Source organism: Hibiscus syriacus, unplaced genomic scaffold (genome assembly GCF_006381635.1).
Source record: "Hibiscus syriacus cultivar Baekdansim isolate YM2019G1 unplaced genomic scaffold, ASM638163v2 tig00110621_pilon, whole genome shotgun sequence".
Taxonomy (NCBI): Eukaryota; Viridiplantae; Streptophyta; class Magnoliopsida; order Malvales; family Malvaceae; genus Hibiscus; species Hibiscus syriacus.
Window position 1 is genome coordinate 484,139 of NW_024062802.1, and position 25,124 is coordinate 509,262.

General features: G+C 35.0%; 1 protein-coding gene and 1 pseudogene across 1 annotated transcript; both read right to left on the bottom strand.

Annotated features, from left to right (window-relative positions):
• Positions 1 to 2,017: 2,017 nt before the first annotated feature.
• LOC120136232 (serine carboxypeptidase-like 45) lies at positions 2,018 to 4,492 on the bottom strand. The gene is made up of 10 exons (XM_039152332.1): positions 4,225 to 4,492; positions 4,015 to 4,116; positions 3,837 to 3,932; positions 3,576 to 3,668; positions 3,417 to 3,496; positions 2,878 to 3,159; positions 2,671 to 2,795; positions 2,468 to 2,560; positions 2,275 to 2,392; positions 2,018 to 2,188 (listed from the first exon to the last, which is right to left on the bottom strand). Exons 1-10 carry the CDS (start codon positions 4,475 to 4,477, stop codon positions 2,039 to 2,041), a joined length of 1,392 nt encoding a protein of 463 aa, XP_039008263.1. The 5' UTR covers positions 4,478 to 4,492; the 3' UTR covers positions 2,018 to 2,038.
• A 12,416-nt stretch (positions 4,493 to 16,908) lies between these two features.
• Positions 16,909 to 24,600, bottom strand: LOC120136231 (annotated as a pseudogene).
• Positions 24,601 to 25,124: the final 524 nt, after the last annotated feature.

Below are 25,124 nucleotides of genomic sequence, written 5' to 3' on the forward strand. Positions count from 1 at the left end.
GTCAGAAAACAATTTGCATGAAAGGGGCTCCCAAGTTTCTTGTGATACCCTTCATTTCTTGGATCATTTTCACACCTTCATATCTGTCCCTTCTAAGCTTCCGGTCATTTTCAAGTAATTTTTCTCTACAAGTATAAATTTTCTTGTAGGATAAAGTACCTATTTGGTACCTCACTTATTTTTATATTTTTGTTTTAGTCATTTATTTTCTTCAAAATTATACTAAATATTACATTTTATTTTTATTTTGGTACCCCACCATTAAGCTTGGCTGTTGGTTTAACATAAATAGCGATGTGGCATGGTATAATAACTGTTTTGGTCTTAAAACTTGTACATTCTATTAAATCGGTCATAATTTAAAATAATTCAATAAATTCTCAATACTTAAAAAAATGTTAAACAAACTATTATTAAATTATTTCAAATTAAAATGAGGATCAAATTGATAGAATTTTTAAATATAAATTTAGATTTATTGAAATTAAATAGAATGTGTAAATTTTGGGACTAAAATTGTTATTATACCATGCCATATCATCATTTTGTTTAGTCAATAGTCAAATTTAACAGTGGAGTACCAAAATAGAAATAAAATGTAACATTAGGTATGATTTTAGAAAAAAACATTTGAGTAAAACATAAATGTGAGAGTATAATGGGTGCCAAATTGATAGTTTACCCTTTATTTTATTGGGAAGGGCCTACTAAATCTATAAGAAGATCACCTTAAGGCAAATGAGACAATGGACCAAATTTTAGTGTACTAAAGGCTGGATGTGTGTTAGAGCGAGAACCCGAGGAGAGTAGCCTTCCCTCTTGTAATCGTATTTAAAATATTTCATATTTATATTTTGTTATTTACATAATGATATATATTTATTTATTTATTTTATATAATTTTATATGTTTTTTTAATTTAAGGTGATTATAAAGGATAATATATGTTCTAACGATCTTTAATTATTTGATAATAAAAACTCAATCACTATTGTAGTATTTGATGCTCAAATCAATTTTTTAAAAAATAATAATTATTCTTTTAATCAGTGAATAATTTAGTTCATATAGTAAATTATTTACGTGATATGAGGAAGTGATGGAGTATCTTAAACAAGTTGCAGGGAGCATTGAGCATTGGGAGTGTCTTTAATATTTTTGGACTGAACCCGTGAACATTGGGGCACATGGAAAAGTATATTTACCCTTCAATTTGTTTTTTTCCCTTTTCCCTTTTGACTTTTATTTAGGGGTAATGAATCGAGCTTAAAAGATTAATCGGTTATGTTAGTGTTTGTTTATTTATTTTTTAAAGTGTTCGTATTCATTTATTTATTGTTGCAAACATGCTCGTTTAATGTTCGCGAGCGTGTTCATTTAGCGTTCATGAACATGTTTGTTTATCGTTCATTTATTGTTCGTTTAGTGCTTATTAACAAGTTTATAAACGAGTTTATTCGTGAACATAATCAAACTGAATACACATTTATTCATGTTTCTTTGTTTATTAAATGAACATAATTTTTTTGTTTTTACTAATTTGTTTAGTTTAAAACGAACATAAATGAACGTTAAACAAATAGTTAACCGAACACTCTGTTCATACAAGTTGCTAGAATGATTGGGTTTGAACATTTAATGAAATTTATGGTGTTCACTCGCCACTCTCTACTTGCTTCATCAAATGTAGTTTCATGGAATTTTAATTTTTAAGTTAAATGATTAAAATGTCGCGTATTTAAACTCGATTGAAGTTCATCAGAAGTGGTATCAATCAAACTTCAACTTGGATAAGTACATGGATTAAATTGGTTGAATTAAAAGTAGATGGATTAAATGTATAAAATCAAAAGAGTATAGGGATTGAGGGCATATTAGACCCTTCCAGGTCATCTTTCAACAGAGATTTTGTTGCAAATTGGTAATCCATGATCTATTAACCGGAATCAAACACTGCTCAAGTAATCTTGTGCAAATTTGACACAACAGATTCTGTGTTTTTTCTCAGACAAATCACCATGAATCTCAACTCTTTGGTTCAGAAAACTTCGGGGAGAGGCTTTCCTTCAAGGAATGACTTAAATAACATGAGTGATCTCTCTGGCTGCGAGAATGGAGCTTCATGAGAAGCTCCTCTGATTGTTGCAAACGACAGCATATTTCCATATACTTGAGTCCACCCACCAACCTGAAACAAATCACGAACACGGTTGGTTTTCGGATACGAAATATTTCGAGTAAAATGAAAAGACGAAGCCATGTCGATGAAAATACCTGCTTCCCTTCGAACCAAACTCTGTAAGGTACGGTTGTTTCCAGTCCCAACTCCTTTGCCAGTCGGCTAACCAGGCAGCGGCTTCCGGTTAATGGGATGACAGAATCTTGATCTCCGCTGTAAGGCCGAAACGCCTTGATGAATGATGATGTTTATTTTTATGGCTACATTACAGCATTGAGATTTTGTTACCTGTAAACCAAGACTGGTATTCCGGCCTTGATTAGTGAACCGACGATGGTGATTGTAGGGCTCTCCAGGTTCAGCAGCTGATAATCCAGTATGCTGTCGACGAAAAAGAAAATCTGGTTCAATCGGTCATGTCCGATACATATTTGCACATATAAACTTTCTTATAGTACAATGTATGTTTAGCTATGTCAAAAAAATAGTACTTGCTGCAGACGGTCCATCTCTGAACCCCTACAAGCCGAGCATGAAGAGCCTTCTGAACATCCTTCCGGTTTAGATAATTCACGATTTTGTCTTCGACACATACGTCTACCCTTTCGGATACTTGCTGTAGTTTAAAACAAAAGATCTTAATCACATTGGAAAATAATATATACATATGCAATTGGTTTTGCAGGGAAGAGTTTTACCTTGGGATTTATAGCCATTGATTGTGAGAGCACTGATGATATGCAGACGTCGAGTGTGACATCATATTTGTCTACGAATCTACTGGTTTCTCTACTTACTTGGCTCATCACGTTCGAACACGACGGTGAAACCGAGTCTCTGTAGTACTCGCTGACATATCGAGAATAGTTGCAGACAGAGGTGAACATTTTGTAGGTTGAGTCTGATATTAATCCATGGGACCAGAAATACTCGGCCCTTGAATTGAAATCAGTTGCGAATTCTAGAACCGGATTACCGAGCTGCCAAGCAAGAAATCGTTCTCTTAGATACAAAACATATCCGTAACATAATGTTGAGCACTGTAAAAATCGAGATTCGGTCATTCCCCTCGTGCCATCAACCCACATTCACTTATATCGAATCTCGATTTTTACAGTGAGGACAAAAGGACTCGGCAAATCTCGGTATGTACACGAGGTAGATGTCCGAATCCCGATCATTACTATTACTGTTTGTTTAGCATGCAAATTTGATTTCAACATAGTAATATACTCACAGCAATTCCTCTTAAATTGAACAGATTCTGCTTCTTGTTGAATTCTACAATAAGTTTTGCCAGTTGAGGAACATAATGACCTGATATTATCAGTAAGTTAGCCAACAGATGATCAGTTTTCGTATGGATTTGGCGTCATTTGTATCGAATCTAAAGTACCTGCATAGCTTTCTCCAGTTACATACAAATCCCTCTGCCTGTAATTTGGAAATCTTTTGTACCAGTTTAGCAAGAACACAAGATTGTCCCTGGCTTGAGAACATTAAAGAAAAAAAATCAAATTTAGAAGAAAATAACACTGTTATATCTATAAACAGAACACTCGTCAACTCGACAAACTCGAAATTTTTTGGACTCACTCGATGGAATTCTCACCCCTACACTTATATCTATAAACATAGTATACAGAAAATGAAATACCAGTGGTCTCATCATCCACTGCTACATAGGAAGAGCTGTTGGTGGCATAAGAGAACCCTACTCCAATTGGTGTCTCTAAATACAACATATTAGCTTCTGCAAAAAAACAGATTAATCGTCATTAGGAATTGATAAATAAAAAAAAGGAGATTAAAGAGTGAGAAATCTGTAAGAAAACCTCTGTTCCAGCTGTAATGATTTCTTACTAGAACCTCTCCATTTGGTCTGAAAGGGCCGTTTTCAGAGAATGCCCCAACACCAAGTGAAGAACAACCAGGTCCTGTAGGAAGAAAACAAAGTGACAAAGATCATTAAAAAACCCAGAATTTTCCAGGACCCGGTTTCATCTTTGAAGTAAAAAAAAAGAAAAGAAAAAAGAAATGCAGACCTCCATTCAACCAAAGAACTAAAGGCTTTGAAGCAGGATGAGTTTCAGCTTCAACAAAGTAGTAAAAAAGAGATTTGCTCTTCTTGTAATCCACAGGAACATACCCAGAGAAGTGTTGAAAGCTCAAATTAGAGGGTTGTCCCGGAAGCCTAGCGATTTTATCAGCTAAAAAAGATTCAATCTTCATGACAAAACACAGCTCTAGCAATAGTACCAAAGCAACCGCCATTGTTTTCCATGAAGAAGAACACATTGTTTCTAGGGAAATCAAGAGTGAAAGGCTAGACAGAGAAAAGAGAATGGAATCTGGGACCTGAACCAGTTCTGAGTTTGTTGCTTTTGTTTTTTTTCTAGAACTGAACCAGCAAAAAGGATACCTTTAGAGGGGAAAAAACATAGAGCATGTTCCTTGGAAAGTGGCTTTACAGGGATAACTTTTCCTATATTTTCTCAGAAAATAACTAGCATTAATCATAAAGTTTAGTTAAAACAAATCCCAGTTCTTAATATTCTTGGCATGTCCAATTCCAACAGTGAATATTACTTGGGTTTTCTTTTTCCAGTAAACTGATGGATTGAAACAACTTTTCTTGATCTGCAAGTACAAACCCAGATTTTGTTTTACTGATTTTCTGCAGATTCTGAGATTTCTAGGAAATTTACAAATGCATGAGTGTTAACTAACCATGTTATCCACCATCATTATTGCTGGGATTTCCACCCCCTCTCTAGATAGTATAAGTGGGAATAACTTAAGTTACAAGGATCAAGTTAAAAAGAAAACATTAATCAAGTATACTTTCAATGCCTGACATGGATCTTGTTTAGTGGGAAACAGCAAGTCAGAAAGCAAATTTTAATCTATTTCTTTAAAAATTTGAACACAACCTCTTTTTATATTTACATGTTGATGGATTAAAATCCATTTTAATACGTGAACTTGATTTCAAGTTTTAATTTGATATTTTTCTCAAGCAGTGCTCCATACATACACACCACAAGTTTCCCATTATAGCTTCAGGAGCAGCTATATATCATGGCTTCCAAGGAGGACCCCTCATTTTCTGCAACAGTAAAAGTAGCTGAAATGATCCAATATGCTTTAATGAAATGCCAAATTCTTGCTGTGTACTACTGTTATATTCTGTTCGGGGTTCTCCGATATGAATACTTGTCGTAATAATACAGTGATTTCGGACCACCTTCGGGGGCAAAAAAGAGGGTTCTGCAGCTTGAGGCGGGGTGGGGGTTAGTTTTCCTGGAAAATAAAATGAATATGAACAAACAGCAAGAGGACAAACTCCATCTCTTGTGTTTGGTACCTATTCATAGTAAAATAAATGGCTGTCCCTTTTTCCCATATATATGGGATAAGATGGAGGTAAGATAGTAGGTTACCCCCAACATCAGGTTGAGAGCAGCTTCCGTAAGAGACCTCCGAATTATGAAATGCCCTCTATAGGACTCGATCCCACGATCTCAAAATTAAGAACCTTGTGCTCTACAAACTGAGCTGGATGTAGTAAAATAATATCAACTAAATGCTTCACATAAAATAAAGATATGGTTGGTATAATTCGATTTTATTTACATTTTGTTAATTAATAAATGTTATTTTAAACTTAATTAAAAATAAATATTTAATTAAAATTAATTGAACCAAATAATATTGTAATTTTACTTTTTGGAGGAGCCTTGATCAATTATCATCATTGCATGGCAAAAATAATGTGAGTGAATTTTTTTGGGAATATCTGTTTCATGATTCCCAAGTAAAGTATTTTGAAAGGCTGTTCACTTTTTCATTCTTCAAATGTGATTTAATTATATAATAATCTTTATTTTTATAACAAATTTTTTCTCTGTCCTTGTGATATAATTTTTATGATTTTTAGTATGTTTTTCGTATATCTTTATGATTATTTTAGTGGTCATACAATGATCATCGCGATATTTATTTTCTGATTAGTTTATTGGTAGTCAATTGTAGTAAGAACCCCTCTTTGATGAAATGTCATTTGCCTATATAGTAAGTACTGTGTACCGAAGTAACTTGTCAAATAATCTGGTTCGCTCACCACTCCTTTATCATTCGTAAAACGTCTCGTTCGATAGAGATAAATTTTTATGAAGGAATATTAAATTATTTGATGTTAAAAATGAGTAATTTTTCATGTTTTATTTTTGCATGAACGTTGTCAATATTAAATTAAGTTGGATAGTGGAGAAAAAGAGAACCAGCTTTTCTTATTTCCGTTAGACTTGTAAAATAGATTTTAAATTTTAAATTATTATTATCAAAAATAGGTTATTAATACTTTTTTGTTTTTATTTTTAAGTCATTCACTAAAAAAAATTATCTAAGGAAACGAAAAAAAACTAATTTTGTTTTTTGAGAAATCTAAAAATTCTGCATCTTAAAAATTCAGTAAATCTTGACGCATCAATTCGATCTATATCTCCTTATTCTCATTTTTCTTACGAAAAAAGAAAATCTAAGTCTCAAATATTTCGTTTACGAAAATTTATAAATTCATAAGTAAAACCATATCTCATTTAAAAATTAATCATAAAACACTTTAGATTTCAACATTTAATAAAAAAAATTGTATAATTTGAAAAACTTATCGATAATAAAACGTTTAATATTTACTTAACGAAATAAACTTTTAAATACAAATATAATTTCAACATTTATTTTACAAATAAGGTTTTATACATGGAAACAACGCTTGTTTCCTTTTCCAGGAGATTGAATGCTTGTTTCTTTTTCTCAGTGATGATTCAATTTAACACTTAGGGGAAAATTGAATGATAATAAACTTGATATTGTTAAATTATAATTTTAAATTTCATTTTTTCTATATAAAGAAACATAATCTCTCTCGTACTAGGGATGGCAAACGAGTACAATTTCATGGATTCCGCACCGTACTCGCTGCAATTGGGGTGAAGATGGGTAAAATTTTAGTGGGTAGTAGACAGGTGTGGATTTAGAAAGTGATGCCCATCGTGGGTAGTGGGCGGGTGATTGGTTTGAGACCTTACCCGCCCCGCATCCCCCGCCCACTAAATACCCATTAAATTTTGGACCATTATGAATTTAGGTATAGAGACTAATTTATAAATGTTAATATTGTATAAGATATAACTTAAAATTTAAACAAATATCAGGGATAAATATTGCTTGAAATTTGAGAATGTGTGACTACCATATATTAGGAGTCTCAGACATTATAATAAGAGAAAATAATCTCAGTGACAAAAAATGCCTTATAATATACGATTTTAACCAACTTTTTTTGGATTTGCCAAAATGACCAACTAAATCGCAATGCGATCGATAATTTGCAACGCGATCTCCGGTATCGCAAATCAGTTTCCAGATTCGCAACGTAATTTTGACTATCGCATTGCGATTTTCCGACTATCACAATGCGAATATATAAATCGCAATGCGATTATGACTATCGCAACGCGATTATGACTAGCGCAACGAGATTCTGACTATCGCAACACGATTATGAACGTCGCAACGCGATGCTGACTATCGCAACGCGATGCTGACTATCGCAATGCGATTTTCAAAGCACCATTATTATCGCAATGCGTATTTTTTTTTTCAAATTCCAAACACGAATATTAATATATCGGAACACTGAACCGTCCACAGTATATCCCGTAATCGCAACTCATAACCTAAAACCCTAAATCACAACTCAGTCTCATCTCCATCTCTCATTCTCTAAGGCGACATCCGTCCCCATCTCCGACGAAATCAGTCCCCATCTCCGGAAAAATCCGTCTATCTCCATTTCTCAGAGCCACCCTCACAATCATTAACGGTCAGAAATGGAAAATCAATCAAATCAACCACCGAGGGTTAGTTTTTTTAATTATTTTTATTTTGAAATTTTTGCATTATTATTAAGTTTTTCATATTGAAATTGATGATAAGTTTACTGGTAATTTCAATAATAGATTAACCATTTCATTTAGATTACTTATTAAATTCATTCGATTGTTGTCAATACTGCTAAACTGTTTAGTCTTTAAACCCTGTGAATTTAGTATTTGTCTTTGTTTTGTCTTTTGGTTAAAGTAATGCAATCCATTTAAGTTTCAATTTTAGTATTTGAAACCGAGAATCGCAACGCGAAATGAAAATCGCAACGACAGAATCGCAATACGATTTTAGTTTCGCGTTGCGATTTTCATTTTCGTGTTGCGATTTTAAGTTTCAGAAACTATTCTTCTTCTGCAAATTGAAACTTGAATGAATTGCATTACTTCAACAAAAAAACAAAGACAAATACTAAATTCACAGTGTTGCAAATTTAAGTTTGAAGAATAAACTACTACTATTTATGTTTATTGTTCTTAGTATATCTTCACAGTGTAGTTTTTGGTATATCTAACTTGGTATGTTTATTGTTTTTGTAGAACTTTTATTCGGCTCAATTGACCTTAAGAAATAAATTAAGCCTGGCCAAAACAATTGCGTCGAAACTTTCACCTGCACAAAGAAAAATATTTGAGGATACTTGCTTCGGGCCATGGCTGAAAGTACAACATCCGGGTGGAGATGCTATGTTGACCCATCTGTTTCTTCAAACCATGACTAGCGATCTACCAGAGACTATACAACGTCGTGATGAAGAGATATGGTTTGATTTTCCACCGGCGTATACGTGTTTTGGGCGGGAGGAGTTTTGCTTAATCACCGGTCTACGCTTCGGACACGATGATGTAGGTCGGTACACTAGACATATTACCCGCCTATCATGGTTATCACGGGTTTTTCCTGAGCTGTCAATGGAGAAGCCGAATTTACATGTGGAAGACTTGACGAGATTATTGAATAAGAAAGATGGTTTTACTCGGATGGATGACGTCGATGTTGTCCGAGTATGCCTTCTAATACTTTTGCATGCCGGCTTTTTAGGAAGAGAGGCCAGACAACCTATTCCTAATGATCTAATTAAATTGGTAGAGGACCTAAATGCATGGAACCTGTTTCCGTGGGGTTCGTATCTATGGAAAGCTACATGGAATAAGTTGTCGTCTGCCTTTGATGATCGAAAAAGTTTGTGTGACGATGGTTCCAAATACACTTTGTCAGGCTTTATTTGGGCCTTTAAGGTAAGAATTTTTATATAATATTTCTAAAATTATAATTAATTATTTAACAATTACTAATGTTTGTTATTATATTGTTTGTAGATTTGGATATTTGAGGTCTTTCCCGCCATGCAGACATATGCATTAAAAACTTCTAATGATATTCCTAGGGCTATTTCCTGGAAGAGGAAACGGACCTTGCAGCAATGGGAAGATTTACTACCGTATACGACAATAAATAATGTAAGTTAATACAAATACTACCATATGTTTATAAACAAGTTATTACTAGTACACATTTAACTTTGTTTGAGCTTTTATATTGTTAGGAGGCCAACACTCCATTACAGAGGCTGACACCTACGGAAGCTGAGCTTGCCACTGATTGGTGGCAAGCTAGTAAGCGTTTTTTTAATGGCACAGATGATGAGCAACCTTTACTTCGAGAGCCATCACCTCACCCAGAACCATCACCTGATCGACCCGACTATACACCTCCACAACGAGAGCAATCACCTATTCTGTCACATCATCGAGCCTCTTCTCCACCATCACCTCATGATATGCGACCGACAAAGATGCCACGACGTTTATCTCCATGTTCTCCACCTCCACGGGATGAGTTAGGGGAGTTACGTGATGAGGTCAATGCCTTGCGTGAAGAGGTCGGTACTTTACGCGATGACAATGGTGCATGGCGTGTTGAGGTGTCTACTTTACGTGGTGAGGTAGCCGCTCTACGTGAGATGGTAGCATCGTTGCAGAATGAGGTTCATACTCTACGCAACGAGGTAAGTTTAATATTTTTCATATTTAACTTGATGATAAATTTACTCGTAATTTCACTTAGATTAACCATTTCACTTAGATTGCTTAGTAAATTCATTCGGTTGCTGCCAATACTGCTAAACTGTTTATTCTTTAACCCTGTGAAGTTAGTATTTGTTTTTGGTTGTCTTTTGGTTGAAGTAATGCAATCCATTCAAGTTTCAATTTGCAGAAGAAGAATAGTTTACTTTCGCAACGTGAAAATGACTATCGCAACGAAAGAATCGCAATGCGAAATGAAAATTGCATTGCGATTCTCTCGTTGCGATAGTCATTTTCGCGTTGCGATAGTCATTCGTGTTGCGATTTTAAGTTTCAGATTCTATTCTTCTTCTGCAAATTGAAACTTGAATGAATTGCATTACTTCAACCAAAAGACAAAGACAAATACTAACTTCACAGTGTTGAAAATTTAAGTTTCAAGAATAAACTACTACTCTTTATGTTGTCATTGAACCTGCACTAAACCTATATGTTGTCATTTTAAATGTTTATATAAGTGAATACTTCTGGAATGTTATCTGATGCATTTTGTGAACAATGATAGAATAATGACTTAGGTGAATACCGTGCAAGTTTGAAATATATTTGTCTTTGTTTTCACTGTTTAATATCATGTCTATTTATTTACTGATTTATGTATTAATTTATTTTTAGCGGCCCGCTAAGGTGGATGCTCTACGTCGAGTTTTTCTTGCAAGACGGAGTTCACGCATCAGACGGCGTGCACGTGCCATTACGTATCCGTTCACCCCAATAGTGCGAAGAATCCGTAAGAAAAAGCCCGACTCACCTGTCATCGTTCAAGAGGCCTCCCATATCGTTCAAGAGGCCTCCCATATCGTTCAAGAGACCCCTATCATCTCTCAAGAGTCCCCTCCCACCGTTCAAGAGGCCACTGTCATCATTGAAGAGGTCCATCCCAACATTCTAGAGCCCGATTCACACGGCATAATATATCGAATTATTGAGAAACCCCCTCACGTGCCGGACATGATGGATGACTGTTGGCTTTCGTATAAGTTATCGGCCAGTACCATTCCGGCAGATGAAGTGGAGAGGAAACAACTATCGGAAATAATTCTGGATAATACCCTTTGGGCTAAGACCGCAGTTGATTTTTATCTACATGAGCGGAGCCAAGGGTGTTACGCTGACATATACAAACTCAACGATGATATGCATTTATTGATTGAACGGTCTTGGTGGGGTGTGTTATTAGGGGTTGAAGACAATGGCTATTTCGATGGGGGGTAAGTCTTATATTTCTTCTTATATTTCATTTTGATTAATTTGTTTTTAAATTTATGTAATTCACTAATATATGTATTTTTTTGTAAAACAACATATTGATGCATGGGTGTCACGTCTTCTAATAGTAAGGAAATTGAAGAAAAATAAAATAAAAAAAATACGCGATATAAAATTATGCCGAAATCTTTTCACGCAGTTCACTTGAAGAATCAACGACATGAATCATATGTGTTGACTAATGGATAAGCTAAAATTTATCCTGCATGGTGGGAGGTCGATAAGGTTAGTATTTATTTTTTTTAAATATTTTAAAGGTGTTCATAAATAAGTGCGCAATTTGAATTATTACTTATGATTGCAGGTGTTTATCCCTATTTTGGAACGTACTCATTGGCTTCTCGTTGAGCTTCAACTCTCATCCCTGAAGACAATAGTATATGACAGCATGATAAATTACATATCATTGTCTGATTTGAGAGATATTATTAAGGGATGGAGCTCTCATTTGGCTAAATTCTTGGATGCGATTAATTATTGGACTTATTCTGGAAACAAGAAGCCAAAGAAGTTCAATGTTACAGTTATCAGAGATGAGACCGCGCCACAACAAATGCTGGAAGCCAGAGGGGATTATGGTCATCTCGTATACATGTGGTTGGAGCGTTTGACGATAGGAAGTACACGGTTTCTACCTCCCACCGATAGAGATAGAGGTGCAGTAGGCTTGTGGTTTCGACATTTTATGGCTAGAGCGATATATGCAAGACGCTGCTTACCTGCATCCGCGTTATGAAATTGTCCATAAACAATTTGTAAGTCAAATGCAAGTGTTGTTAAGTACCTAGAATTCAATAATAATTTATTGTTTGTTGGTTTTAGATGTGTAGAAAGTGTTATTTGAGCAAATGTTTGGTTTCTGCAGGTTAATCCTGAAGTGAGCTGCGTGAAATTGATGTTTGGGTGCATAAACAACTGTCTGGGGTACACTTTTTTTTATTGTTTAATTGATTCTTAAAAGTCTGATTTGTTTAATTGATGAGAAAAATAAGAATTATTATCATTTTTTGCTTGTTTAATTGATTTATAAAAATTGATTTGTAAAAGTTGATTTGTTTAATATTGATGTGTAAATAATTCTTATTTGTGCTTGTTTAATTGATTGAAATGTAAAAGTTGATTTGTTGATTTCAATCTGCATCATATTGAAGACAAAAGACCTGTTGGAGGTACACTTTCGCAACGCTAAACTCAAAATCGCAATGCGAAAGACAAAATCTCAACGCAAAAGTCAATTCGCGTTGCGATAGTCTAATACGCTTTGCGATTTTCTCGTTGCGATAGTCAAATACCCGTTGCGATAATCAAATTCACATTGCGATACTCAAATTCGCGTTGCGATAGTCAAATAGTCGTTGCGATAATCAAATTCGCGTTGCGATAGTCAAATTCGCGTTGCGATAGACAAATTCGCGTTGCGATAGACAAATTCGCGTTGCGATAGTCAAATTCGCGTTGCGATAATCAAATTCGCATTGCGATAGTCAAATTCGCGTTGCGATATTCAAATGAATGTGTAATAAGTGATAACAGCTGAACATATCATAGCAATGTTCAAACTCAAGTTACTAATACATGCCTAACTGAAAATGTTAAAAGTTTACTCATAAAATACACATAATAGTCAAATTCGCGTTGCGATATTCAAATGAATGTGTAATAAGTGATAACAACTGAACATATCATAGCAATATTCAAACTCAAATTACTAATACATGCCTAACTGAAAATGTTAAAAGTTTACACATAATACAACGTTTGCATTTAAAAATCACTTAAGTTAATAGTCCCAAAAGGTGAAGCCGGTTGTGATTTTGATTGCCTTTTTCTTGACACCATATGAGCTTTGGATTTTGATGAGGATCCACATTTTGGTAGAGGAAAAGATGATTGTGATGGCACTGGTGATCCACATGTCAACCTTGTATGACCACTTTCCTTGCACCGACTACATGTCGATCTCTTCTTCTCTTCACCCTTAGACGGTATACGATCGTGAATTTTTGGTCGGCCAGGTAGCCTTCTGTCCATGGCTGGTGGCAAAATTGTTTGTAAGTCATCTGGTATGTCCCACTCAGAAGGATGTGGAATAGGGTAGATAATCTCGGCATAAGTCTGTCGATATACTTCTGTAGTGTAGCAATCCATAGCGTATGCGCTTGAATCATCTTGGTTTAGATGAAGAGCAACTTTTATAACATGCCCACACAGATAACCAGATGTTTGCCATTTCATACAACTACACGTCTTTGCATTTAGATCGACAAGCCCATTTAAGTTATTATCCAGTACTTCAAACAAAGTGTTTGAACATTGTTCAACTCTCCATGACGTTGACTTCACAACACGTTTCGTTATCTTTTTTTCAGTCCATGGTGTAACATGATGTTCCAATGTTCCTGTAAATTTAAATAAATAATAATTAGTAAAATATATGATAAGTTACGAATTTAAAGAAATAATACCTGCATGGTTTCTTTTCTTGTAGTATCACTGTTGAATAGAGGATCGAAAAAACTCCATTAACATAGTAATGGGTAATTTTCGGGAATGACGACTTAGAGCGTTGATTGATTCTGCACTATTAGACATCATAAAACCATATATTGCTCCAAGTTGATGTACTCTTGACCATCTTTCAAACCCGACATCTTCTAGTGTTTGAGCACACTGAGGCAAAACACGTCTTAAACAATTTATATGCTTATTAAAATCCACTTCCCGATAAGCTTTTACAGCCTTCCAATATGTTCATTTGTGATTTTTTATACCAGCAGACCTTGATTTTAGATTTCTATATAAATGAACACCACAAAGTCCATGAAAAGCATCTGGGAAACACATTCTAACAGCGTTGTCAATTGAGTTTGCCCTATCGGATATGATTGTCAGATTGCTAATAGGACCTATGCAATCCCTAAGATGCCCCATAAACCATGTCCATAAATCAGAGATTTTAGATTTGCCAACCCCGTAAGCTATTGACAGTATCCCATTGTTAGCATCCATGGCTACTGCTAATAAGTTTACTCCAAGGTATCGACATTTTAAATGTGTTCCGTCAACTATAATAACTGGGCGCATGCAAGTAATAAACGAACGAATCTACAAAATCATATACACAAGAAATATAATCATTTAAATGTGAAATGCATGTAACTAACAAAAATGAGTCAACAAAATTATATTGATTTACTAACCGCAACACCAATGGCGATAAACAGCAACTCAAAGCGTCCATCTTTATCTATTTTGATATGAGTTACCGACCCAGGATTTTTCAGCTTTAAATTGTGACAATAAGCTGACAGTTGGGCAAACGATGCTTCTGGCGATCCCCTCAACAATTCCAAGGCATAACATTTGGCTCTCTAAGCTTGAGAATATGAGATACTAATCTTGAACCGAGCATTCATGTCAGTCATAATTTCATGTCTCCGATATACCCTGCCATTCAAAAACATTAACTCAACCAGAAAACCACCCAACACCTTTTTGTTTGCCTGTCTATGGTGAGGAAAAACTTGGATTCTTGAACATGTATGTTTATCAATAAAAGTCCTAACTTGAAACATTTCACAATATTTTATCATCTTTGCAATCATACGCCACGTACAGTTTTTGTCAATCATACACCTTGTTTCGAAACGATCTTTGCTTGATTTGTTAACTTTTAGTTGATAGCCATCTTCCACACATTTCGTATACAAAGTTATCTTCAAGTCTTCTTTTGTATCAAAACAATCATCTTTCTTGATACAAATAATTTTTGTGTAACAATCAACTGCTATTTTTACCAACTCTTCTTCCGGTATCTGAAGTAATTCTGGCATATTCCAATTATACTCCTATGGCATTTTCTTCGGGGACTTTTCTTCGGGGATTTCTTCTTCTTCTTTTTCTTCTTCAGGGTTATATGAATTACAGAATGGATGTTCAACATGTTCATTCACAGTCATAACTTCCTCCTCATTATCATCAACTACATCTTCCTCGGCAGTGGCTGTTTCATCATCAAAATTCGGGTATTGACCAATATCAAAATCATTACACGTAGGGTCTGTTTCTTCTTCTGAAACATCATCAAAATCCGAGTATTAACCAAGATCAAAGTCCGGGTATTGACCAAGATCAAATTTCGAATACCGACTAGTACTCACAATTTTTTTCTGTTGGCTCATCATCGTCTAACTGGTTAATACGAAAACCGGAATTTGGTGCTGAAAGTTGATTGGGATTTGAATTAGGGAAAGGTTGTGAGTTTTGAGATTATGTTTGGTATTGGAAATGTGGTGAAACAAAATTTGCTTGGTGATGAAATTGTGGTGGAACCAGTAAATTTTGAGCACCATAAACTGGGGTTGAAAAACTTGGTTGATTACTACCCGCTACTGACCCAACTTCACTACTTCTAGGTTCAACAACATACAATGTAACATCATCTTGTGAAACACTAATGTAAGCAATGAATCGTTCAACATCTTCATTGTCGGTTAACAAATAAACTTTACATTTTCTCTGATAAGATAGTCTAAATCCAGTTAAGGGCTCTAAATTCAATTTATTTGCAACACATAACATTAGAGTTTCATAAGTTAACTTTTTTAATGACAGTTTTAGTTGAAGATTCATGGGTAAAGGCATATATTATAAAACACCATGAACATTCTCCCATGACCTTCCAAAACACAAATCTATCCAAACATGATCAACATTAGATGATTTCATTATTGTAAATTAATTTACTAAACAAACGAGCTGCGAAACTAAAACCTGTTGCCGGATGGGGAAGGATGTCGTTGGATATAGGAACGGATGTCGCCGGAGAGAGTGATAGATGGAGATGGAATGAGTTGCGATTTAGGGATTTATGTTATGAGTTGCTTCTGCTGCGTAGTTATATACCCAAAACATTTGTGTTGCGAAACTAAAACCTGTTGCGAATTTGAAATTCAGTGTTGCGACAGTCAGAATCGCGTTGCGATAGTCAGAATCTCATTGCGATAGTCAGAATCATATTGCGATTTACATATTCGCATTGCGATAGTCGAAAAATCGCAACGCGAATTTGAAAAATCGCAATGCGATAGTCAGAATCGCGTTATGAATCTGGAAACTGATTTGCGATACCGGAGATCGCGTTGCGAATTATCGATCGCATTGCGATTTAGTTGGTCATTTGGCAAATCCAAAAAAAGTTGGTTAAAATCGTATATTATAAGACATTTTTGGTCACTGAGGTTATTTTCTCTTATAATAATGATGTAAATTGTTTACCTGGTACTATTAGCAAGGAAAGCAGAGACTTTCCCCAAGCTAAAACATTCGAATTGCAGCCAATTACAATGGAAATGAACAATGGGAATACCTTTGATTTAAAAAAATAATAATGTTCCAAACTCATTCCCTTCCGATCATTTTTCATTTAAAACTCAAACAAGTATCAACATCTATTACATCATGTATCGTGTTGTCCAATTACACCAAATGTAACATATCAAACATGTGAAGTTTAAGAAGAAAACCATATAATCAACATTAATATAAAAAATAAAAATAAAAAATGAACAATAAATATACAAACTTCAAAAAATTTGATGCAAACTTGAAAATGAGAATGGAAGACTTCACTAAGAGCTCTCCGAAGCATTGTGATCTGACAAAGCAGCAGCCGATGGATGGTCGATTTCTTTACGAGATGCTTCCCATAGCTGCTGCTCTATCCCCAACTTCCGCAGCTCAAGCATACCTCGATCAACTGTCAAATTTACGCAAGCTAATCAGATACTTTCGCTAGAAAGAAACGTTCGATCCCTTTTTTAAAATAGCAGATTTAGGCATTTCATCAATAGCTCGCTCTTTTAGGCCTTTTTTTTACTCGGCAAATCTGAATAGGGCTGTTGATGAGACTCGAAGTTTGGTTTTTACAAAAGTATTAATGAATACTAACCGACTAAACCAACCAGGGTATATTTTTATCCTCATTTAAAGATAAAACTATAACTTTTATTACTCAACTTTAACTTCACTTTTATTTTGGTCATTAAACTTTAAAATCTTTCAATCTATTCACTAAACTTTTGAATTGCTCATGTTTTAATCAATATGCCGTTACATACTTAATGACGTTATAACTGTGTGTCTGCCTTTTAAAAATTATGAAATGGCCTAAAAATCTTGTCATTTTTTTGTAGAAAAATATTGGTTTCAAATTCCCTTCTGATTCCCTACCGATAGAACACATTCCAAATCCCAACGAGGGGAGGTGCAAGAGGAGACGAGTTATATATATATTTCATGTTAATTGGATGATGGAGGTAGTATACTGAGTAGTTTTGAGTTTGGTGAAATTTGGGTTTAGGGTTGAGTTTTGTGTGTCTTAAAGAAATTTTGAGAAAATAGAGGACAAAGAGGCAAGTTAACTAGTGTCTTAAGTGGTGGAAGAATGACAAAAGTATAAGACTGTAAAAGTTTCATCTTCGACAGAAGATAAAATATTAAAAAAGGGAAAAATGAGGTGGACTACACATGATGACCATGTCAGCAAAAGAACAGGCCAAGTCACCCTATTATATTCGATTTAGTGCCTAAGTGATCAAAGCATGATCAGTTAGAAAGTTCAGTAATTAAATTGATTTTTTTTTTAATTTAGCGACCAAAAGAGGAGCGAGGTTAAAGTTGAGTGATGAAATTCGTAGTTGACCCTTTAAATAATAGTTTTAACATGTAGGCTTACCATCTACAGCATTGTGAGAGGTAGGGGTCTGCCCGCTACGGCTGATCCAAAACCGAAGCCGGTCATCATCAATATCCTCTTCTATACCATGTACGTTGGCTCTTCTCCAGAAATATGTCAACCAAGCCTAAAAGAATTAAAAGTGCTATAAGAAAAAAGGAATTCGTGACACAAATCAAGCTTTCTACATCAAGAGAAGCTGTAGTGTAACCCTACTATGATGTCAAAACTCTAAAACTTGCTGTGGTGCTTAAAATGAGCCCTGCTACCCTCAGATAAATGAAAATTTGTTTCACCAAAAATTGATGGGCAGTTTTTATGGGTAATTATTCCATGCATTGGCAGTAGAACAAAAAAAAGTAAACAACCGACGTAACGCTGCCATGTGTTATAATTAAAGGACACATGGTAGCATTATAACCCCGTTTATGGAGTTTTTCATTCCACTGCCAGTGCATAGAATAATAATCCGTACAAAGCAGATTTTGTAACACCTAAGATGCAGGTGAAAGAAAACATATTTATAAAATAATTATTTAACAAATGATTATAGGTGGAGTGGTAAAGGAGTTGTATGCAAATTATTATAAAATACGGGTTCGGTTTTTGGATATGTGGTTTTATTTGTTTTACTAGATTATATAAAAACATGAAGAAAAAATAAAAGTAACATTACAATAATATTTTATATCATTTGGAAAAGGGTTTTTTTTTTTAGTTTTTCCTCAACTGAGTTGGTGCCCTGTTAACTCGTGACACCAATCTCACTTAGGGACTTAATATATGGTATAGATATAAATCAACAATGATGTAGCAACAAAATAGAAGGCAAAGCGACCAAGATATCTGAAAAATCATCACAATGAGAAAATATATTTTACTTTGAAGGATCGATTATGATCAGTATTTGAATTAAAAAAGTAGTTAACCTCTTTGAAAAGAATATCTTCTCCCTCCTCTTCACTTAGTTCTGCAGCTGAAAGGCCAAAAAGAAACCTTACTTAAATAAAACCAAAAGGATAAAAGCAGCAGCAAATCTTTCTAAACCAATTGAGACCGGAGGTTTCACAAAATCAACATGAACGCAGCATGACGACAGAAGAAAAAAGAAAAGAGTGCATCTCTTACCAAATACATCTATCGACCTTGGTTCACTGGGTGATTTCAAATCTGAAAATCAAATACAAGTAAAAGGATAAATAAATACTAGCATAATATTTCAATCATGTCAGAATATGATTTCCAACATATGAAACTCTGGAAGGGAAAAGAACTGCTACCAAATATAATGACACCTAAAGAAGGAAAAAAGAACAGGAGACTATTTCTTCAGGGTGAAAAGGTGGATCGAACAGTCACTAGTTTCACACTCCATTTTACTGAACATCAACTAAATTTGAAGGTAAAGAGAATAAAATCTAGAGTTGTCTTGCAAAAATGAGAACAAAGGCATTCTTAAAAATATTGAGAAATTGAGTCATCCAACTATGTCGATTCCGAAGACCAGAGAAAGGGAGGAAGGGGACTTGCATGTAATGTAGATAAATCAAACCTGAGACAGATCGATGAAGCAAACTCAGCCGTCTCTGTCTGCCCAATGCTTGTCTAACAGCATCTTCAACCTGAAAACAGCAAGAATTTGAAGGAAAAAAAATAACTTCATAGAGTGGTATTTTACAAAAGCGCGCAAGAAATAAACAGGTAATAATAAAATGGACTTCATGTCATTGCATAATTTTTTTTTGGGGGGGGGGGGAGTATTACAACACCTATTTTCTACGGTCAAATTATGTAATTATTCACCTGTACCATGCATAAGTTGCGAATTAGTTCTCATACTCTAACTTGGTCAATTTTAGTCCTTGTATTTGAAATTTCAACCCTGACCCAAACAATATAGGAATAATATCATTAAATTACAAGGACTAAATCTACAACTTACGCATATTATAGAGGCTAATAGTAGAATTTGACTTAACAAATTTAACAACTATAGTCTGGATCAAGAATGGAATTTCAAATTGTGAAAAGTACATAGACTGAAAATGATCAAATTAGAGTTCAAAGACTAAATCTATATCTTAAGCACAGTACACGAAATAATAGAAGAATTTGATTTTTTTTTTTCTAAGTTAAAACTGCAGAATAGACTATCATGGATGTAGCATATATAAATTTAGATAGAAGAATCAATGTACAACATTCAGGCAACAAAAAGAAACCTAAATATTTTATATTCCCTTGTGACAAGAAGTAATCAACCTTTAAGGATGCTAATTCCCTTAGGCCCATTTCAACTGAAAGCATGCTCTCAATATTTCCTTCTCCTGTCAGATCATTCAGATCTCGGGCAAGTTTACTCCTGTCTGAATCACCACCGCCTGTATCATTTCTATAAACTTAATGATCAAAAAGGAAAAAGAAAAGGAATGAGAGTAAACGGGATATGGTCAGAAATTGAACTAGCCTCTATCCCATGCCTCCTCTTTAGCCTTTTGTCCAGCAGAAACAACAACTTCAAATGGAAGAGGAGCAAATGCCGACCAGTATTCATGCTTTGACACTGCTATATCTGCACATATGCCTGAAAAACCAGAAACAATTGCAGGAAAATAAAATCCTTCCAGGTATAAAAAATAAAGCAACTATAAAAGAATATGATAAATCAACTCTATAGGACTTCAAAATGAAAATTCCACCAACAAAACATCAAAATCTTAGCCCGAAAAGAACACTAGCAAAGTTGGTGTCCAAAGCGTACAACAAATCTACACATTAGCAATACAAATCTTAGATCGACAGGACTTTTCACAGACCAAGTCATACATATGACAAGATTCTTGAACTTCATCAATCTTAGGGAAGGTCAAAATTTCATGCTGAAGGATCAATGCATGACATGTATGTGATCAAATTCTACTTTTTATGCAAGTTATTTGGTACAATTAAGATGTAAATTATTTCCTTGCTTAAGAAGAAAGTGATAGTTTATTACCATGCTGAACAGCCAATCCCCAGTAACGAGCAAGCCAGCATCTTTTCAGGACAACTTCCTCCTATAAAAGTAGATTTAACATACAATTAGAATATAAGCACATAGCTATATAAGAGATTTAACAATGAATAGACAAACCATCTCTTCCTGGGTCAAAACCATTCTCTGTGTCATTGAGCGAAGAGCTTTTGCTTCAGATTCTGCTTCACGAAGTTGTTCCACAGCCATAGCAGCCCCATCCTTCAAGTTCTGATCAAAAGAAGTCATAGAATTACTTTCGGAATCAATTGCTCCTATGCACCGGCATCAGAGGCACACTTTACCTCAAGTTCTGAATGAAGGGCTGCAATTTCCTCCTCCCTACCATACTTTGTCTGTTTTGCAGCCTCAAAAGCAGCCTGTGAGGAAGAACAATTTATGTAGAGGAGTGTTTTACAGCTTAAATAATATACCAAAATACTACAATTAGCAGTTCCCAATGAAGAGCTGGGATGGAGGAGGTAAGGGGAGAAAGCTCAGAGAAACAGAAAGATGCAACTGATAATCATTGTTCCATGAAAACACATAAATAGGAAATAGAGGTCAACTAAATACATAATATTCAATTCAAGAACCTGATGACATGAAAGACATAAGCTAAACTAGGTCCAACCTATCTTTAAACTCTAGTATAATATAATGTTTACCTCTCTTTGACGCAAAGCTGCTTCCTTCCTGCAGGAAAAAAAACAGACAGAATCATACAGTGATAGCAAATAATATAACTAGTAAATGCACGAGAGAAACACTTACCTGCTTAATAATTTAGCTTCCAGAGATACACCTTCTCCTAAAGAAGCAACCTGTTAATATAAAATTTAATAAGCAACTACATGAATACAATAAACTAATGAACAATAGATATTTAATTCTCGCAATTCTTGCAATTCACAACTCAAATGCTGACTTGCCATAGTAAATGCACACCTTGAAAGGTGGAGTTATTAAACTTATATAAGTGTAATATGAACTATAGAACTAATTTCACCTAGTACATAATGCGAAGCCCTTCAAAAAAATAAGCAGCACAGGAAGCTGCAGGAGTGCAATACTTCAATGAAAGACTTCTGAAGTATTAGTTACCCATATGCATTTCGAAAACTGTGTCCTCAAGTTCAAATTACTTAATGAACAAAAAAAAGTTCATATTACTTATACTCACCTGCGTCGACAATAATGCTTCATTGATTACATTTTTTATGAAACAACTCGGATGATGATACATATTTTAATAGGATAAACCATCCACATTGTTACAAGTACGAACAAGACCTTGCAGAGCAAAGACAAAAGAGTAACAGACCTGTTTCTCAAGCTCCCTAGCTCTTGCTTCTGCTTCCTCACGTCTTTCTTCAGCAGAACGAAGCTGCACAGCATACATAGGCATAAATGCTACATGTCACAGATAACACAAGCCTAATAATCAAATTTTAATTCTTTCAGCTCCTCTAGTGCACCTTGTCAAGAAGGTTCTCATTCTCTTCTTGTAGCATATCAAGCTGCAACATAGCATATATTAGCTTCAAATGAATTGCTTCAAGAATAAGGTTTAAAGTTCAATATATATATATAGATAGATCTTTACGCTCACAGTCACAGCCTAGATTGCATTTTTAATGCACAGATATAGAGTCTAAATAAGATTAATAAATTTGAGAACTGTATGATTCAGATGTCAAAATATAAATAGAAAAATGTCGGTGATTTACTTCATAACGAAGTGCAGAAGCTTCACGCTGATCTCCAGTGTCTTTTGCTTTGACTTGTCCTACATTAGCTGTAAACCTGAAAAAATATAATTTCACTGCTTTAAATATATTGTACTGCAAAAGGTCCACCTTTTTTAAAATTCTTTTTTCATTACAAAATAAAAGATTTTCGAACAATAATATTTAGACCCAACAACACTCTACAGAACAAAGAGAGAAAAACAAGATCACATGGATGATTATCCAGACAGCGAATGAAGTCAATAAAGAGAGAAATGAAGAACTATATTCCGGAAACTGAATTTGAGTTGAGGCTTAGACATTTTTGCCAACAGAAAGAAGTAAATATGTCATAAACAAAATGATGATGGCATGATATCCTAAGATTCAGTTATATTTCCAGTCAGACACAAAGATTTGGATCACAGCATCTAAAGAAAAAAGCTAGACCAGAAAAATCACGTGAGATTGCCATAAGCTACTTCAGTATAATATGATATTATGAACTGTACTACATTGTAAGCGATTGGCTCAGTTGGCCAATTTAAAATCTCAGAATCTACCAATCTTGCTATCTACCAACTCGGTTACTAGAAATCTTAAACATAATTTCAAGTTTCATCAATTAAAAGATTCAAATATCTTATTTTTGCAATTTTGCTCCCCATACAACTTCAGATGCCATCACGTGAAAAACCACCATTGTACTATTTTCTCTTACAAGTAATCCAGATAATGAAGCATGCTACTTGTTCAAATAGCTAAAAGTAATCTGAAAGCCTTTAGTAAACAAAATAGCAATTAAAACAGGCTTAATCAAATGCATGAATATTTACATGAAGTGCATCCTTAGAGTTTTAAAGTTTGAAGCACCTATAGATTTTATGCATATATACATGTATATTCTCAAGCAATAATGTTCATGAACGCTAACCCTATATCTCTGCTCCGATTAGGAGGATCAATCGGAGGAATAGCAACTGGACCGCGGACTGAAGTTCTACTCGGCGGCATGAAAGTTGGCGTCGTTGATCTCATTGACACTGCCGGCCTCCCTGCTGACGTGGACCGCACAGAAGGATCATGCTCTACAAAATTACGACCTAACTAATCAAAACAAACAAAACTCAAAATCAGATAAAAAAAATCAAATCCACAAAAACCGCGAAGATCTATTAGGCCGAGCTATGGAGATCGCCGGCAAATTACTGTGATTTAAACCGTTATAGCTAGGAATTACGGGAGGACCGCTGAACCGGAACCCTAGACCGTCGTCTTCCTCATCTTCATCGTTGGTCTGCGAAGCCATGACTTGAGCAAGTCGTTGAGCGGCGGCTTTCGCGGCAGCGTTTTGTGTGCGTTTTATAGTTGAGAAACCACTACCCGCACCCAGCTGCGAACGCGACTGAGGATGTGCAGGAGACGATGATTCCGAGCTGCTGGATCCTCCGCTCCACTGCCGTCCGTACACCGGACTCCCAGTCCTCCTCCGATCCATCACTTCAGTTTTAAATGCAATTGTTGTTTATTTATGGTTATGTCCTTTTTCAGTTGAGCTAGAGTTAGGGGGTAGAATCGGAAAGGAGACGATTGGTCTCGTCTCTCGAGAGAGAGACGCAGGTGTTTGTGAGGGATAAAAAAGGGTTGAAAAAAGGTTGAAATTAGAAGGGGGAAGAAGATGAATGAGGCAAGACGACAGCGTTTTACGTCTCAATGCGGGTTTCGCGGGAGATACTTGAAAGGGTAAAAAGCGGGGACCCATTTGACAACGTGTTAGACTGACTTGGAGCGCGTGGGGTACAACATTTCGGCGCCAATGGCGAAGGATCCTCTTACTGTAAAGAATGCGTTTGCTGCAGGGTAACGATAACGGTCAATCATTTTTAACTTAAATGAGTTTGAAAAGTCTGTGTATAATTAAATTTAAGTGTAATTGAATATAATTTTATTGTTATGATGTACTTAGATAATTATTGTAAAATTATTAGTTTTATTGAATTTAGGGTAAAAGATATAAATGGTCTCCAATTATGAGATATTACCTTTTTGAGTTCACTGACTATTAAAAGTTATAAAATAGTCCCCGATTATAAAGATGTGTTTTGTTGAGTCTCTTATTTGATTGGAATAATTCAATTTTTTACATATAAATTTGAAATAA